General features: G+C 57.1%; 1 protein-coding gene across 3 annotated transcripts in view; it reads right to left on the reverse strand.

The window, feature by feature from the left end:
• ADGRL1 (adhesion G protein-coupled receptor L1) overlaps window positions 1–16,329 on the reverse strand; it is a 42,945-nt gene that overhangs the window by 24,793 nt on the left and 1,823 nt on the right. For 2 of the 3 annotated variants that reach the window (XM_049877094.1, XM_049877093.1), the window contains exon 1: window positions 2,076–4,859. In XM_049877094.1, the coding sequence (XP_049733051.1) occupies window positions 2,076–2,301 (226 nt within the window). In that variant the 5' untranslated portion in view covers window positions 2,302–4,859. Of the gene's footprint in view, window positions 1–2,075; window positions 4,860–16,329 lie in introns of those variants that run through there. The other variant, XM_049877095.1, reaches the window with a different exon arrangement.

A 16,329-nucleotide genomic window follows, 5' to 3' on the forward strand; every position in this document is an offset into this window, starting at 1 on the left:
AGCCCACAGTGTAAAAGGTCTTAGTGGGTCATTTCAGTGAATTAAAGAACCCGAGGGTGGTCTTGGGGACCCCTGAGATGGCAGCTGGTGTCAGAAATGAGGGTGGTCTGTGGCCTGTTCCCTAACCTCCCAGCACCCTATGAAGGAGCAGAGGGGAGTAGCATATACTCCTGCCTTGGAAGAGGAACCGCAGACCTGCTCTGCCACTGCCCAGCTGACAGAGAATGTGTCCTTTAAGCAAGGGCTCTGCCATGCGGCCTGGGGACAAGCAGCATTGGCACTGAGCAGGGGTTGGTTCAAAATGCAGATTCTGGCCCCCACCCGGAACCTGCTAAATCAGAACCTCGGGGGTGAGGCCAGGAACCTCCTTCACTAGGTCAGCCTGATATACACTCAGGTTCAGGCAACCACTGCTCTAACCTCCCTAGCCTCAATTTTCTGGTCTGTAAAATGGGGTACCCAAGGCTATGCCAAGAAGAGTCCATGCACAAAGAGAATGCTCTTGAACGAGGCACTGAGCGTTACCATCCAGGGTTGCCACGGAGATGAAGGAACATGCCCTGGGCAGGCCCAGCACCTAGTAGGGCACTGTCACATGGCAGAACCCATCCTGGTTGTGCGGGGTAGACGGCCTGAGTTCAAATCCCCACCCAGCCACTCCCTGGGGGTGACTCCTCTAAGTCACTGACAGTCCCTGGGCCCTGGCTCCTCCTCTGAGGTGCAGTGCAAGGAATTCAGCATGCCACACGGGCCGAGCGCTTGGAGGGTCTCTGGCCTCCAGCGAGATGGTAAGTGCAAGCTGCTGCTATCATTAATGTTGCTCAAGCAGCCAGTTTGGACTGGACAGGGAGCTCGGGCCTGCTCTGCTGCTGAGGCAGCCACCTTCTCCAACACTGGTCCCCGCCATGCCTTGCAGGGTACAGGCGGGAGTGCTGATGCAGAGAGTGGCCCAGAGGTGCCAACTTGGGGACTGTCCCTTGCAGTTGCAGGGGATGACCACCTGGGCTCCCAGACTGCATGAGGGCACAAGGGCAGGAGGGGAGACAGAGCAAAGCAGCCCCACCCAGAGGCCGGGCTCTCCAGCACCGGCCAGGGTGCCCAGGGCATGGCAGCCAGAACATGGGGTTTCTTGGGGTGAGTCGAGTCTCAGTCGGGGAAGTTTTACATGTGCTCCTCTCAACACCATCTGCTTCCCCAGCTAATTTTAGCCCTTCCCAGGCTGGGAGGGAGGCTGGGGGTGGAGGGCTGGCTCAGACAGGCCTGGGGGTGTGAGCAAGGCTTCCTCCCTGCCCAGCTGGGGCTGCAGGGCAGAACCCTGATGGGCAGAGAACATGGGGCGCTGGGGTGCTGCTGATCAGGCTGTGCCAAGGAAGGCCCTGGAACTCTGCTCAACACTGCCACCTCCACCTTCAGGCCCACGTGGAGGGTGCTAGGGAAGAGGGCCGTGGCTGATGCTGTTCACACAGTGCCGGGTAGGTTGGCCAGGCTGGCCAGGGCAAGGGGTGCGGCCAGCAGGCCCCTTCTCTTGGTCTGTCTCTGCGCCCATGCCCGTTGGCTGCCATCGGAAGCATAATTGAATAATCGGGGTGGGTGGGCGGTGGCTTGGGGCGCTAATTGTGGCCTGTGCAGGATCCCAGGGCCGGCACAGGGCCGAGCCGGGTAATTAGTTGTTTTTAAATAAACGTCAGCGGGCATGCTTTAATTAAGCCTTCTTCCCAGTGAGAGCCTGAGAGATGTAATCACAGAGAGAGAGACATAAGACGGAAGCACGCTGGCTCACCAGGGCGACCTGTCCACGTCCCAGGGGGCCACAGCCACATCCCCAGCTCTGGGACCCCTGGCAGGATAGCACCTGGCACCCTGGCCAGGCAACTTGTTGGAGTGCGGGAATGATCCAGGGGCTCCTGAGAGGGGGCAGGGTGGGATGCGATCCCCAAATCATTCTCAGGCTGGCTCCTGCACCCTTGGGTGCTTGGGAGTCACTTCGGTGCTTTCACAGCCCGCCCTGCTGCTGCAGGCTGCCCTGCTGGAGGGTTTTAGAGATGTGGTCTGTCCCCAGCCCCGGCAACACCTACCTTGGGTGGCCGATGTGACCAGGACGGCAGTGACGCAGAGGCTCCAGAGTACAGCGGCCAGGCGGGCCATGGCGATAGTGGCCAAAGGCGTGCGCGGAGCAGTCAATGGCCTGCTTGGGGGGCCTTGCCCCACATCACCAGGCAGGCACCAAGGCCTGGCCCACCAGCCTGGGGAAGAACAGGAAAGTGAGGTGCCACATGGCCAGGGCCAGGCAGCCAGCAGCATCCCGCCAGGCTCAGGACGGTTCCCTCTCCTCCTGTGAGTGCTTCGGCTTCCATCCTGCTGCAGTGGCGCCCAGCACCTCCCTTGGGCCAGCTACATCTGACAGAAGCTGCAACCTCACCTCTCCCAGGCCTCTAGCACTCCCCTGCCTTCCAGGGACAGACCTCCATTCTTTCCCCACGGGAACCTCCAGGAGGCAAGGCTGCATCCAGTGGCAGAGCAGCTAGCTCATCAGGACATCGCAGCTACAGAGGGCCCACCTGTATCCAGGCATGCCTCAGCACCCCCACCAGAAGCCTCTCTCCTCCATCCCTAATCCCACCTTGTCACCCCACTGGGCACCCTCACCAGCTAGGAGGAGAATGGAACTGATCCTGGGTGGGGACCCAGGTGTCCGGCTCGTAGCCTCTGGTCCTGGGCAGGAATCCAGCTGCCTGCCCCCAGCCCCCGCTTCCTGTCTCTTGTGCTCTGGTAACTAATTAGAATCCTGCTGGCTGGCGCCATGGATGGGGACCAGGGAGGCCTGAGTCCCCTCTTTCCCCGCTGGGGGACCCTTGGGGTAAAGCTGGAGACAGGCAGGTGGGGTCGGGGGGTACTGCCTGGGGTGGGGCCGGGAAGCTGGTGGAGGGGCTGGCGATCCTCCCCACTCCCGCTTGCTCTTTCCTGGCAGAGGCAGCGGCTCCTTAGGCACACTGGCTTGGGGGTCAAAGAGCTCAGCTCCGACCCAGTTTCTTCCTCCCTGGCGGCTGTTCTTCTCACCTCTCTCCCTGGCTTGGTCTCCCCATTACTCTCAAGGTTGCAGCCCTGGAACTCTGCCCTGGGCTCTTGGCTTTATCTAAGCCCTAGTCTTCCAAGTGTGGTTCCTGCCCAGAGACTGCAGCATCACAGGCAACTGCTCAAAACCCACATTCCCTGGGGAGGCCTAGAGCCCCATGTTTCAATGGGCCCCCGGTGCGTAAACCACCGCTGTCCTCTCCCTCCCGAAGCAATTCCAGCCTGCCCCCCCTCACACTCAGCACCACCGAGGAGCTAAGACTTTTCAGACCTCTTCTTCCCAGCCTGGAACCTCTCAACAGACTTCAACCAACTCTGACTCGTGGTGACCCCATGCGAGTCAGAGTAAAATTGTGCTCCACAGGGTTTTCAGTGGGTGACTTTTCAAAAGTAGATCACAAGGCCTTTCTTCTGAGGCACCTCTGGCTGAGCTTGAACCTTCAACTTCTCAGTTAGCAGCCAAGTGTGTTCACTGTTGCACCACCCAGGGACTCCCAACAGCTCAAGCTAGTGTCCTTCCCCCCGCCCTCCAAGATGTTGCAGCAGCCTTCAAGGTCTTACTTGAATCGGCCCATTAGCTCCCGGGCCCATTTCTACTCTACCACTCTGCTGTTCCTCGACCACACCAGGCTCTGCCCCAGGACCTTTGCACGTGTCACTTCCTCTGGGCTTTTGTTCAAATGTAACTTCTTTTGTTTAGTTTTGTTGAAACAGAATTAACAAACCATACAATTCACCCATTTAAAGTGTACAATTCAGTAGTTTTTAGTACATTCACAGATATGTGCAACCAGCACCACAGTTAATTTTAGAACATTTTCATCACCTCAACAAGAGATCCTGTACCCTTTAGCTATCACCCCAGTCCCCCAGCCCCTGGCAACCACTAATCTGCTTCAGTTTCTCTCTGTAGATTTACCTATTCTAGATGTTCCATATAAATGGAATCATACTACATGTGACCTTTTGTGGCTGACTTACTTCACTGAGCGTCATGGTTTTGAGGTTCATCCACATTGTAGCATGTGTCAGTACTTCACTCCTTTTTATAGCTGAGTAATATTCCACTGTACAGCTGGACCAGTGTCCTGGGGTGGTGCAAATGGTTGATGCACTTACTGCTAAACAAAAGGTTACCACCCAGAGGTACCTTGGAAGAAAGGCCTGGTGATCTCCTTCCAAAAAAATCAGCCATTGAAAACACTATGGAGCAGAATTCTACTCTGATGCACATGCGATCACCATGAGTTGGGGTCAACTTGATGGCAACTGTGTTTTTTTTTTTTTTAAATAGACGGATCACATTCCGTTTGTCCATCTGTTGATGGACAGGAAATGTAACCGTATCTCTCGTGCATGGTGTGTCCCCGCCACAAGGCAGGGATCGATCCTGGATCATGTTCACTGCTATATCCTCAGCTTCTAGAACAGGGCCTGGCACATGGCAATAAGCATTTGTCAAAAATGAATCTCAGACCCCAGACCCAGGAATCCACCTCGGATCCTCACTTCTTTTCACATATAAGATCCATTGGCAAGTCCTGTGGACTCTGCCTCTAAAACAACTCACTCATCTGCCCACTTCTGGCCCTAGTGCCACCACTCACCACCATCAGCTGTGGCTGGGCCATGGTCCCAGCCTCTTCCTCCCCCTGGGGCTTTCCACCTCCATGCCTACCCCCAATCCAACCTCTCCCCAAGGCTAAGGGGTTATTTAAATATGCAAATCGGATCACAGCCTCCCCTCAGCTCTCCAACTTTCTGCTCCTCACCTGGGTTTAGATGGCTGCTCCTGACCCAGCCCTACCAAGCTCTCCAAACTCCTCTCCCTCCCTCTCTCCTCCCTACCCTTCCCTCCTTGCCACTTAGGCTGTTCCCTCTGCCCTAAGATTGAAACAGTCTGCTGAGGCTTCTCATTGCTCAGGGCTCAACTCCAAGGTGGCCCCAGCAGAGACCTCCCCTGACCAACCCTACTGTCTATCATGTTGCCTGATTTTTTTTTTCCTTTATAGCTCTGAAGTCACCTGAAGTCATCTTTTTATACTGGCAGGACTGTCGGCAGCCTTTCCCAGCAGACTGTAAGCTCCTTGAGGGCAGGGACTCGACCTAGGCCAGGCCCATGACGGGCCCTCAATAAAAAGAGATGGGAGGGGACACTGACTGGGCAAAGCGCCCCCCCATGCCCACCTGGGAAAATAGTATCAGCTCTGCAGCCCTGTGCCCCTCCCCTGCTCTCCTCCTTCAGCAGCTCCCCCCAACCACTGCCAGCCTGAAGCCATCTCCCCCCACAACCCTGACCCCTGACCCCTGACGGGAGGCACTGACCCCAGGCCGATGGAGGTTCCCCTTCCCAACTCTCCCCAAGGGCTTTCTTTCTGGATATAAGAGACATCCAAGGCAAGAGGCAGTTAAACTTGTTACTGACTGGTTAATGCCAGGGAAGGCGCTGGGTGCTAGTCTCTGGGGGCTGCTGGCCATGTGGGTCTGGCTCCCGACTCTGCCATTTACGTGCTGTATGACCTTTTTTTTTTTTATGACCTTAAGCCGGTCTCCTCAGCCCCCTCAGGCCACAGTCCCTCAGCTCCGGCAAGTCTGCAGTGTTCTGGTCAGGACACGGAGGCCAGTGCAAGGCCTGGCAGAGGTGCTATCCACAGCATGGCCAGTGTCCATCTGAAGGTTGCACCTCTCCTCCTCCCAGGTAGAGTCCCCAGCCCTCTTCCCACCCACACACCCCTCCTGGAGATGCCAACCAGCCTCCTGAATTTCGTTACCATCTACACTGATGACAGCCGCCCTCACACTCCAGCCCTACCTCTCTCCTGACCTGACAGTCTGTACCTCCCTCTCGTCTCCACGGCATCTTCAGCCCGACTGGACCAAGTACCCTCCCCCACCCCTTCTCAGCCAGCAACCCCACCATCCTCCCCAGTCCTTGGCCAAATCCCACAGGTCCAGATCCTTGATTCTTATTGGCCTCACCACCACATCCAGGTCAGAGTAAATCCTGGAGGTGGTACCTCCAGAATACCCCAGCATCCGCCCTTCCTTGGCAGTTGCCTCCAGTCCCAGCTGAAATCCCTCCCCCGGCTCCATTCCACTACCCATGGGCCCCCCTACCTCCCCCCCCACCACCGCAGCCGGGTCCCCAACAGGCCACCTTGGCGTATGCAGCCCCATGCCTGTGCGTGCTCTCCTCAGAGAGGCAGACTTGGGCCCCATATGATACCGGCCTTCGTTTACCACCTGCCTGACTGACTGGGGTCAGGTCCACCGCCACTTGTTCTTTTTCTTCTTGGTAAAATACGATACTGCATAGGTTTTGTGTTACATGTATGAACCTATATAAAATAAGACAATTTTACATAGGTTGATCTACATATATGAATCCAGAAGAACTAGACAAATCATACATGTACAGTGCTGGGAGCAGGGGCTGGCACACAGCAAGTGAGAACTGTCCCCCATCACTATCCTCATGGCACCCACCATAACCATCCTCACTGTCCCTGTCTCTACCATCTTCATCCTCACCATCCCCACCATATTGTTACTGTCCCTGCCTCCGTCTCCATCCTCAGTGTCCCCACTATGTCCCACCATCCCCACCCTCACTGTCCCTACCGTCCCCACTGTCCCCATCTTCACCATCCCACCATCCCTGTCTTCACCAGCCCTGTCCTCACCCTCCCACCATCCCCACCGATACTCCATACACCTGCTCACTTGCCCGCTCCTTGATTCTCTTTCTACCCCAGGAGGAGGTAAGCTCCTGAGCTGGGGCGTGGTCTCCCTGACCATGGTCTCCAGCACCCAGGCACACAAGAATAATTCCTGGATAAGCACAGCCAAGTGCCCAAGGACACCGTGGGAGCAGCTGCCTGGCTAGGCTGGGCACCACTGCCTGCAGGTGCAGAGAGTTCCCGTGGGCTGCTGGCCACTCCCTGAACCCCTCTCCCCAAGTGCCTTCCAAAGCCCCAGGCACTCCAGCTTCTGTCTGCCTCCATCCAGGGTCTGGCTACATTCCACCCCACCCAGGTGAACCTGCACACCTGATGCCACCGAGGCAGAAGCAAGGTCATATGTGGGAAAGTGGGTACCACCACAGGAGACCCAAGTCGGACCATCCCTGAGGCCCAGAGGATGTCACAGCACATGGCAGGGTTGGAGGCAGAGACAGAGACAGGGCCCCACAACTCCAGGGGTGCACAAAGGTCACAAACTATGGGTGTGGACAGCCAAGATGTCCAGCACCACCCCTCACTCCCCCATGATGCCATGGTCAGCAACGACACATGCACACCTGGTCTGAGCATGCCGCACAGGCACCCCACCTAACCTTCACAGTAACTTAGAGAAGGCAGTGTTCTACCCACGTCTCTAAGAGGAGGAGACCAAGGGCCTGGAGGTGAAAGCACAGGCCCAGGGGTACCCAATGGGCAAGTGGGCTTTGAACCCAGGCAGCGTGGCCCCCCAGCTGGGCTCAGTGAGGCTAGGGACCTGGGGCCTGGGGCCCTCCGGCTCCCATTCCCCTAGCCCTTATGCGTCTGCCCCCACCCTATGCCTCAGTGGTCTTGGGCACACCCCTTTATACCTGCAGGATATAGGACCAGCTGCCTTACCCTGGGGGGGCTTGGCCCCAGGCATACCAGACTCCACGGCCAGGGGCTGCCCACCAGCTATGCAGCTCCTATGTTTGTGTCCAAGCCAATGTCAGCCTCCATAGAGGGCGGGAACAGCAGGGTGGGTGGAGCTCAGGGGCAGGGGCCCAGGATCTGTCCTCGGGTGCCCCGGGATGGGAAGGGGAGGGTGACAGGAGGGGAATCGGCTGCCGGAGGAGTGGGGGTGCCTCTAGCCTGCCCTAGAGTGCGGTTGCCATAGCAACCCTCTATGCTCGTGTGGGTGGGCGTCTGCATGCCTTTGGGGTACTGAGAGGGGTGCTCTGGGCCTCCCACAGCCTCACCCCTTCCCCAAAGGCGAAGGCAGCCAACCCCACCTGCCTGGCCGGGTCCCTCCACACCCACCCCCCGGCCCCATCTCCTGCCTCTTGCCTGGTTCCTTCCTGTTATGGGTTAAAAAGCACCTCCCCCAAATTTATATTGAAGTCCTAATCCTGGGTACCTGTGAACCTTGTTTGGAAATAGGGTACCTGAACATGTTACCAACTAAGTTAACGTGAGGCCATACCGGAGTAGGGTGGGTTCTAATTTTATCTGAGTGGCGTCCTTCTGAAAGAAAAGACACAAACACAGACAGGAGGAAGACGGCCATGTGATGATGGAGTTATGCTGCTGCTGCCAAGTCAAGGAAGGCCTGTGGCTACCAGGAGCTGGGAGAGACGAGGAAGAATCTGCCCCTAGATCTGACGCAGGGAGAGCTTAGCCCTGCCAACACCTCCAGACCTGTGAGACAACAAATGCATGTCCTTATAAATCACTCACTTTGTAGACCTTTGTTACGGCAGCCCTAAGATGCTCATCCACCTGCGAGCACACTATTCCTCCCCAAACCTGTGGCCTGGGGGCCCTGCTCCACGGGCCACCTCCTCCTGAAAGCCCTCGGGCATTCTCGCCATCTGTGTACACCCGCAGGGCAGAGCTGGGAACCAGCAGCCCTTTGGGAGGTTTGAGGATCCGTAGGAGTCGGGGGCTCCAGGCTTGGAGTCTGCAGTGGCTCAGCCCAGATTCCTGACCTCTCTAAGCTGTTTCCTGTCCCTAAGCAGGACTAACAGACCAATCTCACAGTTGCGGTGAGCTCACAGGGCGCCCAGCACATGGTTCTCGGGGAAGGGGCCTGTGGGGAGGCCCCTGATCCCCCCAAGCCCCCACCCCCATCTTCCTCATCTCAGCAGATGGGGCCCAGTCTTTCCTGGTGCTCAGAAAACACAAAACACACAGCCATCCTGGGGCCTCTCCTCCTCTCACCCCCATATCCAAACCACCAGCAGTTCCTGCGGCCCCACCTGCAGAATCCACCCCCTTCTTCTACCTTTCCGGTCCCGCCCCCCTGCCTCCCCCCCTCCCCCCGCCCCGGTCATCACCCACCAGGACCAGCTTCTGCCCTTGCCTCCCAGTCTGTCCTCCCCAGAGAGGCCAGCGGGCGCCTGTGAGCGCCTGAGTCAGGGCAGTCCATCTGCTCAGAGCCCTCTAGGGCTCCCACCTTCTTGATAGTAACAGCCTAAGTCCTCCTGGCAGCCCACCAGGCCCTGTACTTTCTGTCCCATTCCCTCCCTGCTCTCACCTCCTCCCACTCTCCCCTTCCTCACTCGCTACCAGTTTTCCTGGAGGAAAACACCAGGCACAGTCTCACCCCAGAGCCTTTGCCTGTGCTTCAAGCCTTTGCTCAAACAATCCCCTCCCCAAGGAGGCCCTGGCAGGCATTATTTCTTTCTGGAGTCATCACACCTTGCATTTTACTGACTTGCTTATCATCTCTCTCCCACTAGATGTCAGCCCCACGAGAGTGGGGTTTGTGTCTGTCTTGTCTGTGGCTGTGTCCCATCCCCTCCCTGTCCTCACCTTTTTCCTCTCTCCCTGGGCTCAGTCCCTAAGCAGGGCTAACAGAGCAAGCCTGCTGCGTCTGGCACAAGTAGGAACTCAACACATACTTGACGGAGATCACTCTGGCCACCAGACTGCACTGGGCTGCAGAGGGGTAACGGCAGTTCAAAGCGCCCCCTCCCCCATGATGGCTGAACTAGCCTCTCCCTTCTCCCTCATCTGCCATCCCCACCCCACCCAATCTCTGCCTGCAGCCAGAGTAATCTTTCCAAAATGAAATCCTGATCACGTCCCTCCTTGCCCACAACCTTCCATGGCTCCCTATTGCTGCATCAGTGGCCCTAATACGGCCTCTCACCTACCCTGCACACCCCACAACACCTGCAGCCTCACACATTGTGGGAGCTCTGCTCTGATGCCCTACCCCATCTCCGCCTTTCAGCCCCCCAGGGCGTGGTGCTCCCCTCTCCCTCCAAAAGGCTCTGTGTGCCATGCTACGTTGGTATCTCTCGCATCCACCCGCACAGCAGACGGGGCCTCCACTTTTTGCTCTCCAGTTGGGCTTAAAATTAACTGTTGCACATCTGTGTCTCCCACCAAACAGGAACTCTGCAGGGAAAGTTCCATCATGGATCTGTCTGGTTCTTGTGGCATGCCCAGCCCTGGGTATGAAGTGGGCACTTTGATTTAATGAACAAAAACGAAAGGGAACCAAAGAACAGGCCATCTATTCAGGAGATGGTTATCTGCCTGGTCACAAGTGCTATGGAGGAAAATATGCCTGCAAGGGAAGAGGTTGTGGGGGTGGGTCAGCTGGAGACGGGGAGGTCAGGAACACCTCACCAAGTAGGTGATACCTGGGCAGAGGTCTCTAAGAGGTGAGCATCCAGGCTCCTGGGGAAAGAGCAACCCAGGCAGAGGGAACAGAACGTGCAAAGGCCCTGGGGCAGAGCAGGCCTGGTGTGCTCAGATCAATGAGGAGGCCCAGGTTGCTGGCAGGACGGAGCAAGGGGAGACAAGGGCAGGGAGATGACAGAGCAGAATGTGCAGGGCCTATGGGCCTCAGAACTTAGCTTTTTACCCTGAGTGAGGTGGGAGCCACAGAGGGTTCTGAACAGAGGAGGGATGTGACCTGACTCAGGCACTCACAGGCACCCTCTGGTCACTATGGGGAGGATGGACTATGTGCATGCGTGTGGGGGACTGTTAGAGGGTGTTCCTCACCTTGCCCTCCTCCGGTGTCAAAGCCAGAAACCTGCAGTTTTCCCCTGTCCCCATTTAACCTATCCTCCCAGCCAATCAGCCACCAAAACATGTCAATTCCAACTCTCACACCAATCTCTAACATCTCAAGACCCCCACCAGGGCCCTGGCTGCTTCCAGTTCTCACCCTCCTCCTAGCCTCCGTTCCTGCCCTATGGGACCCTCTCTCACACAGCAGCCAGAGAAAGTTCATGCTATACAATCTGGCCCTATCGCTGTCACCACCACCCCTCCCAACTCATGGCAACCCCATGTGCATAAGAGTACAACTGTGTTCCGTAAGGTTTTCAATGGCTGATTTTTTGGAACTAGATTGCCAGGCCTTTCTTCTGAGGTGCCTCTGGGTAGATATGAGCCCTTAATCTTCTACAAGTCTTTCAGCCCCATAGCAAGCAGAATGCAAACAGGACTCCTGCGCCCCCCACCCCGGCCTCAGGATGGCACCTTTGCTGGCTCTCTCCACGCCCAGACAGATGGAGTATTCCTTGCCCCCTTTGAGCCATCACCTTCTTTCTGGCATCAGGGCTGGCCCCTCCCCCTCCAGGAAGCTTGCAGGCTGGCCAGGCGCCTCCTCTATGCTTCCCACCACCATGGTCAGTTGTCAGCTTCTACCCCAGGGTGTTCACTGCCCAGCCCAGCCCAGCCCAGAGCCTGGCACTGCAGTGTTCCAGAGGCCAGGGCCATGGTAGAGGGGCAGAAGGAGGCTCTGGCCCCTCTGCCACCTTCAGGCGTGGACGGTGAAGGGGTGGAGGTGGGGGGCGGTGCCTTGCAGGACAGGAGGGAAGAGGGCATTGGGCATAGCACCCCTAAGTCCCAGGTGCTGCAGCCCAAGGGCTCTAGGCTCAAATCCCTGCTTCGTCCACTTGAGGCTACGTGATGGGGCCCCCACGTAGCCCCTCGGAAATCTCTTTCTCTAAAGGGGAAACAGGAATGAAAACCTCACAGCGTGGCTGTAGGGATTAGAAATGATAGTCAGCTCCTCCACATGTCTTTTTGAGCACTACTATGTGCCAGGCACTGTTCTAGGTGCTAGAGATATAGCCTGAATGAGCCAGGAAAAAGCCCTGCCCATGTGGAGCTGGGAGAGGATACAAAGCACACAAAATCCATCCATTCAACAGTGTGTTAATGCCGTGGGAGACAGTATGGTGGGCAGGTGGGCAAGAGGAGTGTGTATGTAAAAGTGGGGGTGTTATGTGCATGCAATTTTAAATAGGGTGGTTGGGAAAGGCCACCCTGCCCTGAAAAGATGACGTTTCAAAAGAGCCCTGCGAAGGTGAGGGCAGAGCCGCGAAGGTGTCCAGGGAAGGAGATCAGTCCAGGCAGAGGGCCTGTGCAAAGGCCCTGAGGCCAGATCAAGCCTGCAAGTTTGAGGAGAGGCGAGGAGGCCAGCATGCATGGAGGAGAGGGTGCATGGGGGTAAGTGGGGAGAATTGAGGGCAGGCAAGGGATGGGTAGATAGTACAGGGCTTGGCAGGCACTCAAGGGCACAAGTGCTCCCCAAATGGGGCTGTCCCTCTGTTGAGGGCAAATACCCTGGTACCCCATCACCCACCACCAGAAACCACTGGGGGGTACCCTCGAGCAGGGGTTGGCAAACTATGGCCCAGGTCTCTACCTGATTCTGTACAGCCAAATTGTTGTTTTATATTTTTAAAGGGCTGTGGAGAAGAAGAAAGAAGACAAAGGGCTGGAAAAAGAGGACGAATGTGCAACAGGGCTGGAACATGGCCACAGAACCTACATGGGTTTGCTATCTGGCCCTTTACAGAAGTCGGCCGACCTTTCCTCCAGAGCAGTGGTTCTTGTCAGGGGCTGATTTTGCCCCAACCTGGGGACACTGGGCAATGTCTGCAGACATTTTTGGTTGTCACAAACTGAGAGCCCTACTGGCATCTAATGGGTCAAGGCCAGGGATGGGGTCCATCACCCTACAATGCAGAGGATGGTTCCCCACAGCAGAGAATGACCCAGCCCCAGATGTCGGCAGTGCCATGGTGGGGACACCCTGCCCTGGGGAGCCAGCCACTGGGGCCATCGCCTGCCTGCACCACCTATGCCTGCCTTCCTAGCCTCCTGGCCTGCTATTTATGACATGTCGGGTATTTTTAGCACCTGGGAGAGGGGTACCAGCTATTTTTAGCTTTAGGGGGGCATGGCTATTTTTAGCCTTTGTACGAGATGTGCATTTTCCCAAATTATTGAGTTGGCGGGCAGAGGGGCTTTCTGTTTGGCCAGTTCCCCAGGGCCAGGGTAGACCTGAAGGGTGAGGGACCCAGGAGCTCTGACCCATTGACAGGAAGCAAGGACAGTGGCCCCCACATGTCCCCCAGGCTCCACACACACACACACACACACACACACACAGCTGGGGGAGTATGGGGGCAAGCCGCCTGCCCACACATACAACCTCACGCACCCAAGCATCTCCCAGGCCGCAGAATCGCACCTGAATCTGCACAGGTGTGCATGCAGGGACAGATACAGAGCTGGCCTGGCCCAGGTCCTGGGGGTGGTGGGTATCTCTCACTCCCCCAGAGGGCTGGGTGAAAACGGGCCCTCTCTGAGAGCCCCCATTCATTCAAGAAAGATTTATTTTATTATTATTATTACTTTTAACTGTGCTTTAAATGGAAGCTTACAAATCAAGTCAGTCTCTCATATAAAAATTTACATAAGAAAGATTTCTTGAACACCTGGGATCCAAAACCAAACAAAGTCAACAGAATCCTGCCTCCTCCCACCCCCCACCTGCCTGGGTCCTGGATTGGAGACAGACAACACACCAGGAGGCACAAGCAATCTGTGAAAGGAGACAGGCTCTGGGGAAAGACTGAGCAGAACCAGGGGTGGGAGGGGTGTGGGGAGGGGAAGGAGCTGCAACTTAAATGGGGTGGGGGGACAACAGAGGTTACTGGGGAGGTGACATCTGAAGGGGGTAAGGGAGAATCCTAGCAGGTGTCTGGCGGAGGGTCCCAGGTGGAAGGAGCAGCCAGAGCAAAGGCCCTGAGGTGGGAGTGTGCCTAGCACGCTGGAGGGATAGGGCTGGAAGCTCGTGCAGGGTCCACCCCACGATGCCCCTCCTGGGAGTGATGGTGCAACAGGAAGCAGGGGCTGCTGTGTTTAGTCTGGGCTGCCTGTCCCCATTAGGGAGCCTGGCTCCTCTGGAGGAGAAGATTCAAGCCTTCCCCCTACTCCCATGAGATAAGTGAACCCCTTTAACAAGATCACTTTGTGTTGTGAGACTGTGAGTATCATGAGGTGAGGGCACCGCCATTACGGTGTCCCCAGCATGGCTTCTAGCAAGGAAGGTACTTGCCAAGCATTCGAAGATTGGATGAAGAGGCACACCCAGCCTAGTGCCCAGTAGCCCCATTTACACACCTGAGCACACCTGTAGGTGCACAGCAGATACAGACAGCTGCTCATCTGAGCAGCCACGTGCACCCACAGCCACCCTCTTAGGAAAATGAAAACACCGGCATTAAAAAGACCCTGTGAACAAACAGCAGGCGGCCACACGTGGCCACAGGCCGCTCAGCCAGGGTCACCATCCAACCACCCACAGAAAAAGTACACACAGGTGCAGACAGACACTTGACAGAGAACTGGATGGGAGTTGGCAGTGGGACCCCCCCCCATGCCCACTGCCTAGCGCCCTGTCCTGGGACCCTGCTTTCCTCTTCCATCAGCACAGTCAATACTGTAGCTGGTCCATACCCAGGGCCCTGGCGGAACACCGGTTCCTTCAGGCACCTCCAGGGTCCCACAGTTGGCTTCCAGATCCAGGGAACCCTCACCTCGGGAGCTCCTCCCCTGCCTCCCGGTAGAGGGGCCCTGAGGAGGGAAGTGTCTGGCGCCTGGAAATTGCTTCCGGGAGAGAAGCCCACAGAGAAACCAGAGCCTTCGGTGTCCTTGGCCACACATTTGGCTGGCAAGGTGGAGGGAGACCCATGAGCCCCAGCTCCCCACCGCCCCAGACGGGCGGCTCCGCCTCCTCTTCGGGGGTACCTGCCCCTGAGCTGAGCAGTATACAAGTCTCCTGGGACGCTGCCCCCACAAAGATGCCCATGCTCGGGCTGAAGCCCATGCTCGGGTTGAAGCCCACACGCTCTCTCACCAGCCAGGCGCACAGAGACCACGCAGACGACTCAGAAGCAGCCAGAGCAGGTAGAGACACCAACCAACGGCAAGAAGCCCAGACAGCTTGATGCAAACAGAGTCTCAACCGAGGCACCCGCAGGTCCCCTCCCCCACAGGCCCGCAGGGTCCTCCTCAGCCCCCCAGGAGACGGGGGGCTCCCCAGGGCAGGCTGGGAATAGAAACCGGCTTGAGTCTCCTGCCTTCCACCTCCTCCCTGCAGGCCCCACAGCCCAGGTGCGCTGGTCCCCAGCTCCCCACCCTCCCCCAACCCTGCGCAGTATCCACACTCAAGGGAGGGCATGGCACCTAGAGATGGTGGGGTTCATGGGTCCCCCACGCCCCCCAAGTGAGGGGTTGGGATGGGCTGCCCTGGGGAAGGAATGAGGGCCTAGTGGGGCATTGGAGAGCAGGGGTGACACACATGGGGTGGGACAAGGCACAGTGGGAGGCCGCGAAGGGGATAAAGAAGAAGGCAGGGAGCTGGGGGAGGGCCAGCTATCACAAGGGAGCGCACACTATGTGACAGCGGCCTGCTCTCAGTGCGATCGCCTCCGGCAAGGGATCGAATTAGTGCCTTTTTCCTCTTTCCAGATGATTTTTCATCTCTGTAATTAATGGGCAAGTCAGTTCTGAACGGCGTGGCAGGCAAATTGCTAGTTAGGAAAATCACGGATAATTTTCTCGATATGATAATGAAGGTTGTATTCCTTCTCTTATTCTCCCTGTTTTCATCCTACTTTTAAGTAATAAATTCGGCATTAGTGGAAGGGGAGTGGGGAGGAAGGAGAAGTCACCTGATCCTGGAGCTGGGACCTGACCCAGGCCCAAGCAGGGTGAGACAAGACAATGCCAGATGGGGAGCCTCAATGGGACATCCTGACACCGCAGTGATCAATTCCAGCGCCAGGCCTGGGAAAGCAGATGGAGGGCAGGGAGGCCCTGGACTGTCGTTTGGGGTGAAGGGATCAGAATCTAGGGTTGGGAAGAAGTGGGGATTCCTGATTCATGTCCCACCTTTGGGGTGCTGGAGAGGGGAGCAGAGACCACCAGCTTCTCCCCAACCAGCATCCAGGTCAAGAGGCCCAGAGAAGGTCAGGTGTCCCTGCACCTGTGCCCACACAGTCCAGCCCCCGCCCTGCAATGAACCCCAAAGCAGCTAAGGGAGCAGGGTGAGGAGAAACAGAAAAGAGGAAGAAAGAGAGACAGAGAGGGGCAGAGGGCGAACAGCCATCTTGGCAGCCATCTTGAACCCCTCCCCCTGCTCCCCAGGCACACCACATGTTTGGATGTGGGCAGACAAGCCAGGCCGTGGGTCCTGCAGAAGCCAGGAGGCAAGGGGCCCCTGCCTCCAGAC

Source organism: Elephas maximus, chromosome 3 (genome assembly GCF_024166365.1).
Source record: "Elephas maximus indicus isolate mEleMax1 chromosome 3, mEleMax1 primary haplotype, whole genome shotgun sequence".
Taxonomy (NCBI): domain Eukaryota; kingdom Metazoa; phylum Chordata; class Mammalia; order Proboscidea; family Elephantidae; genus Elephas; species Elephas maximus.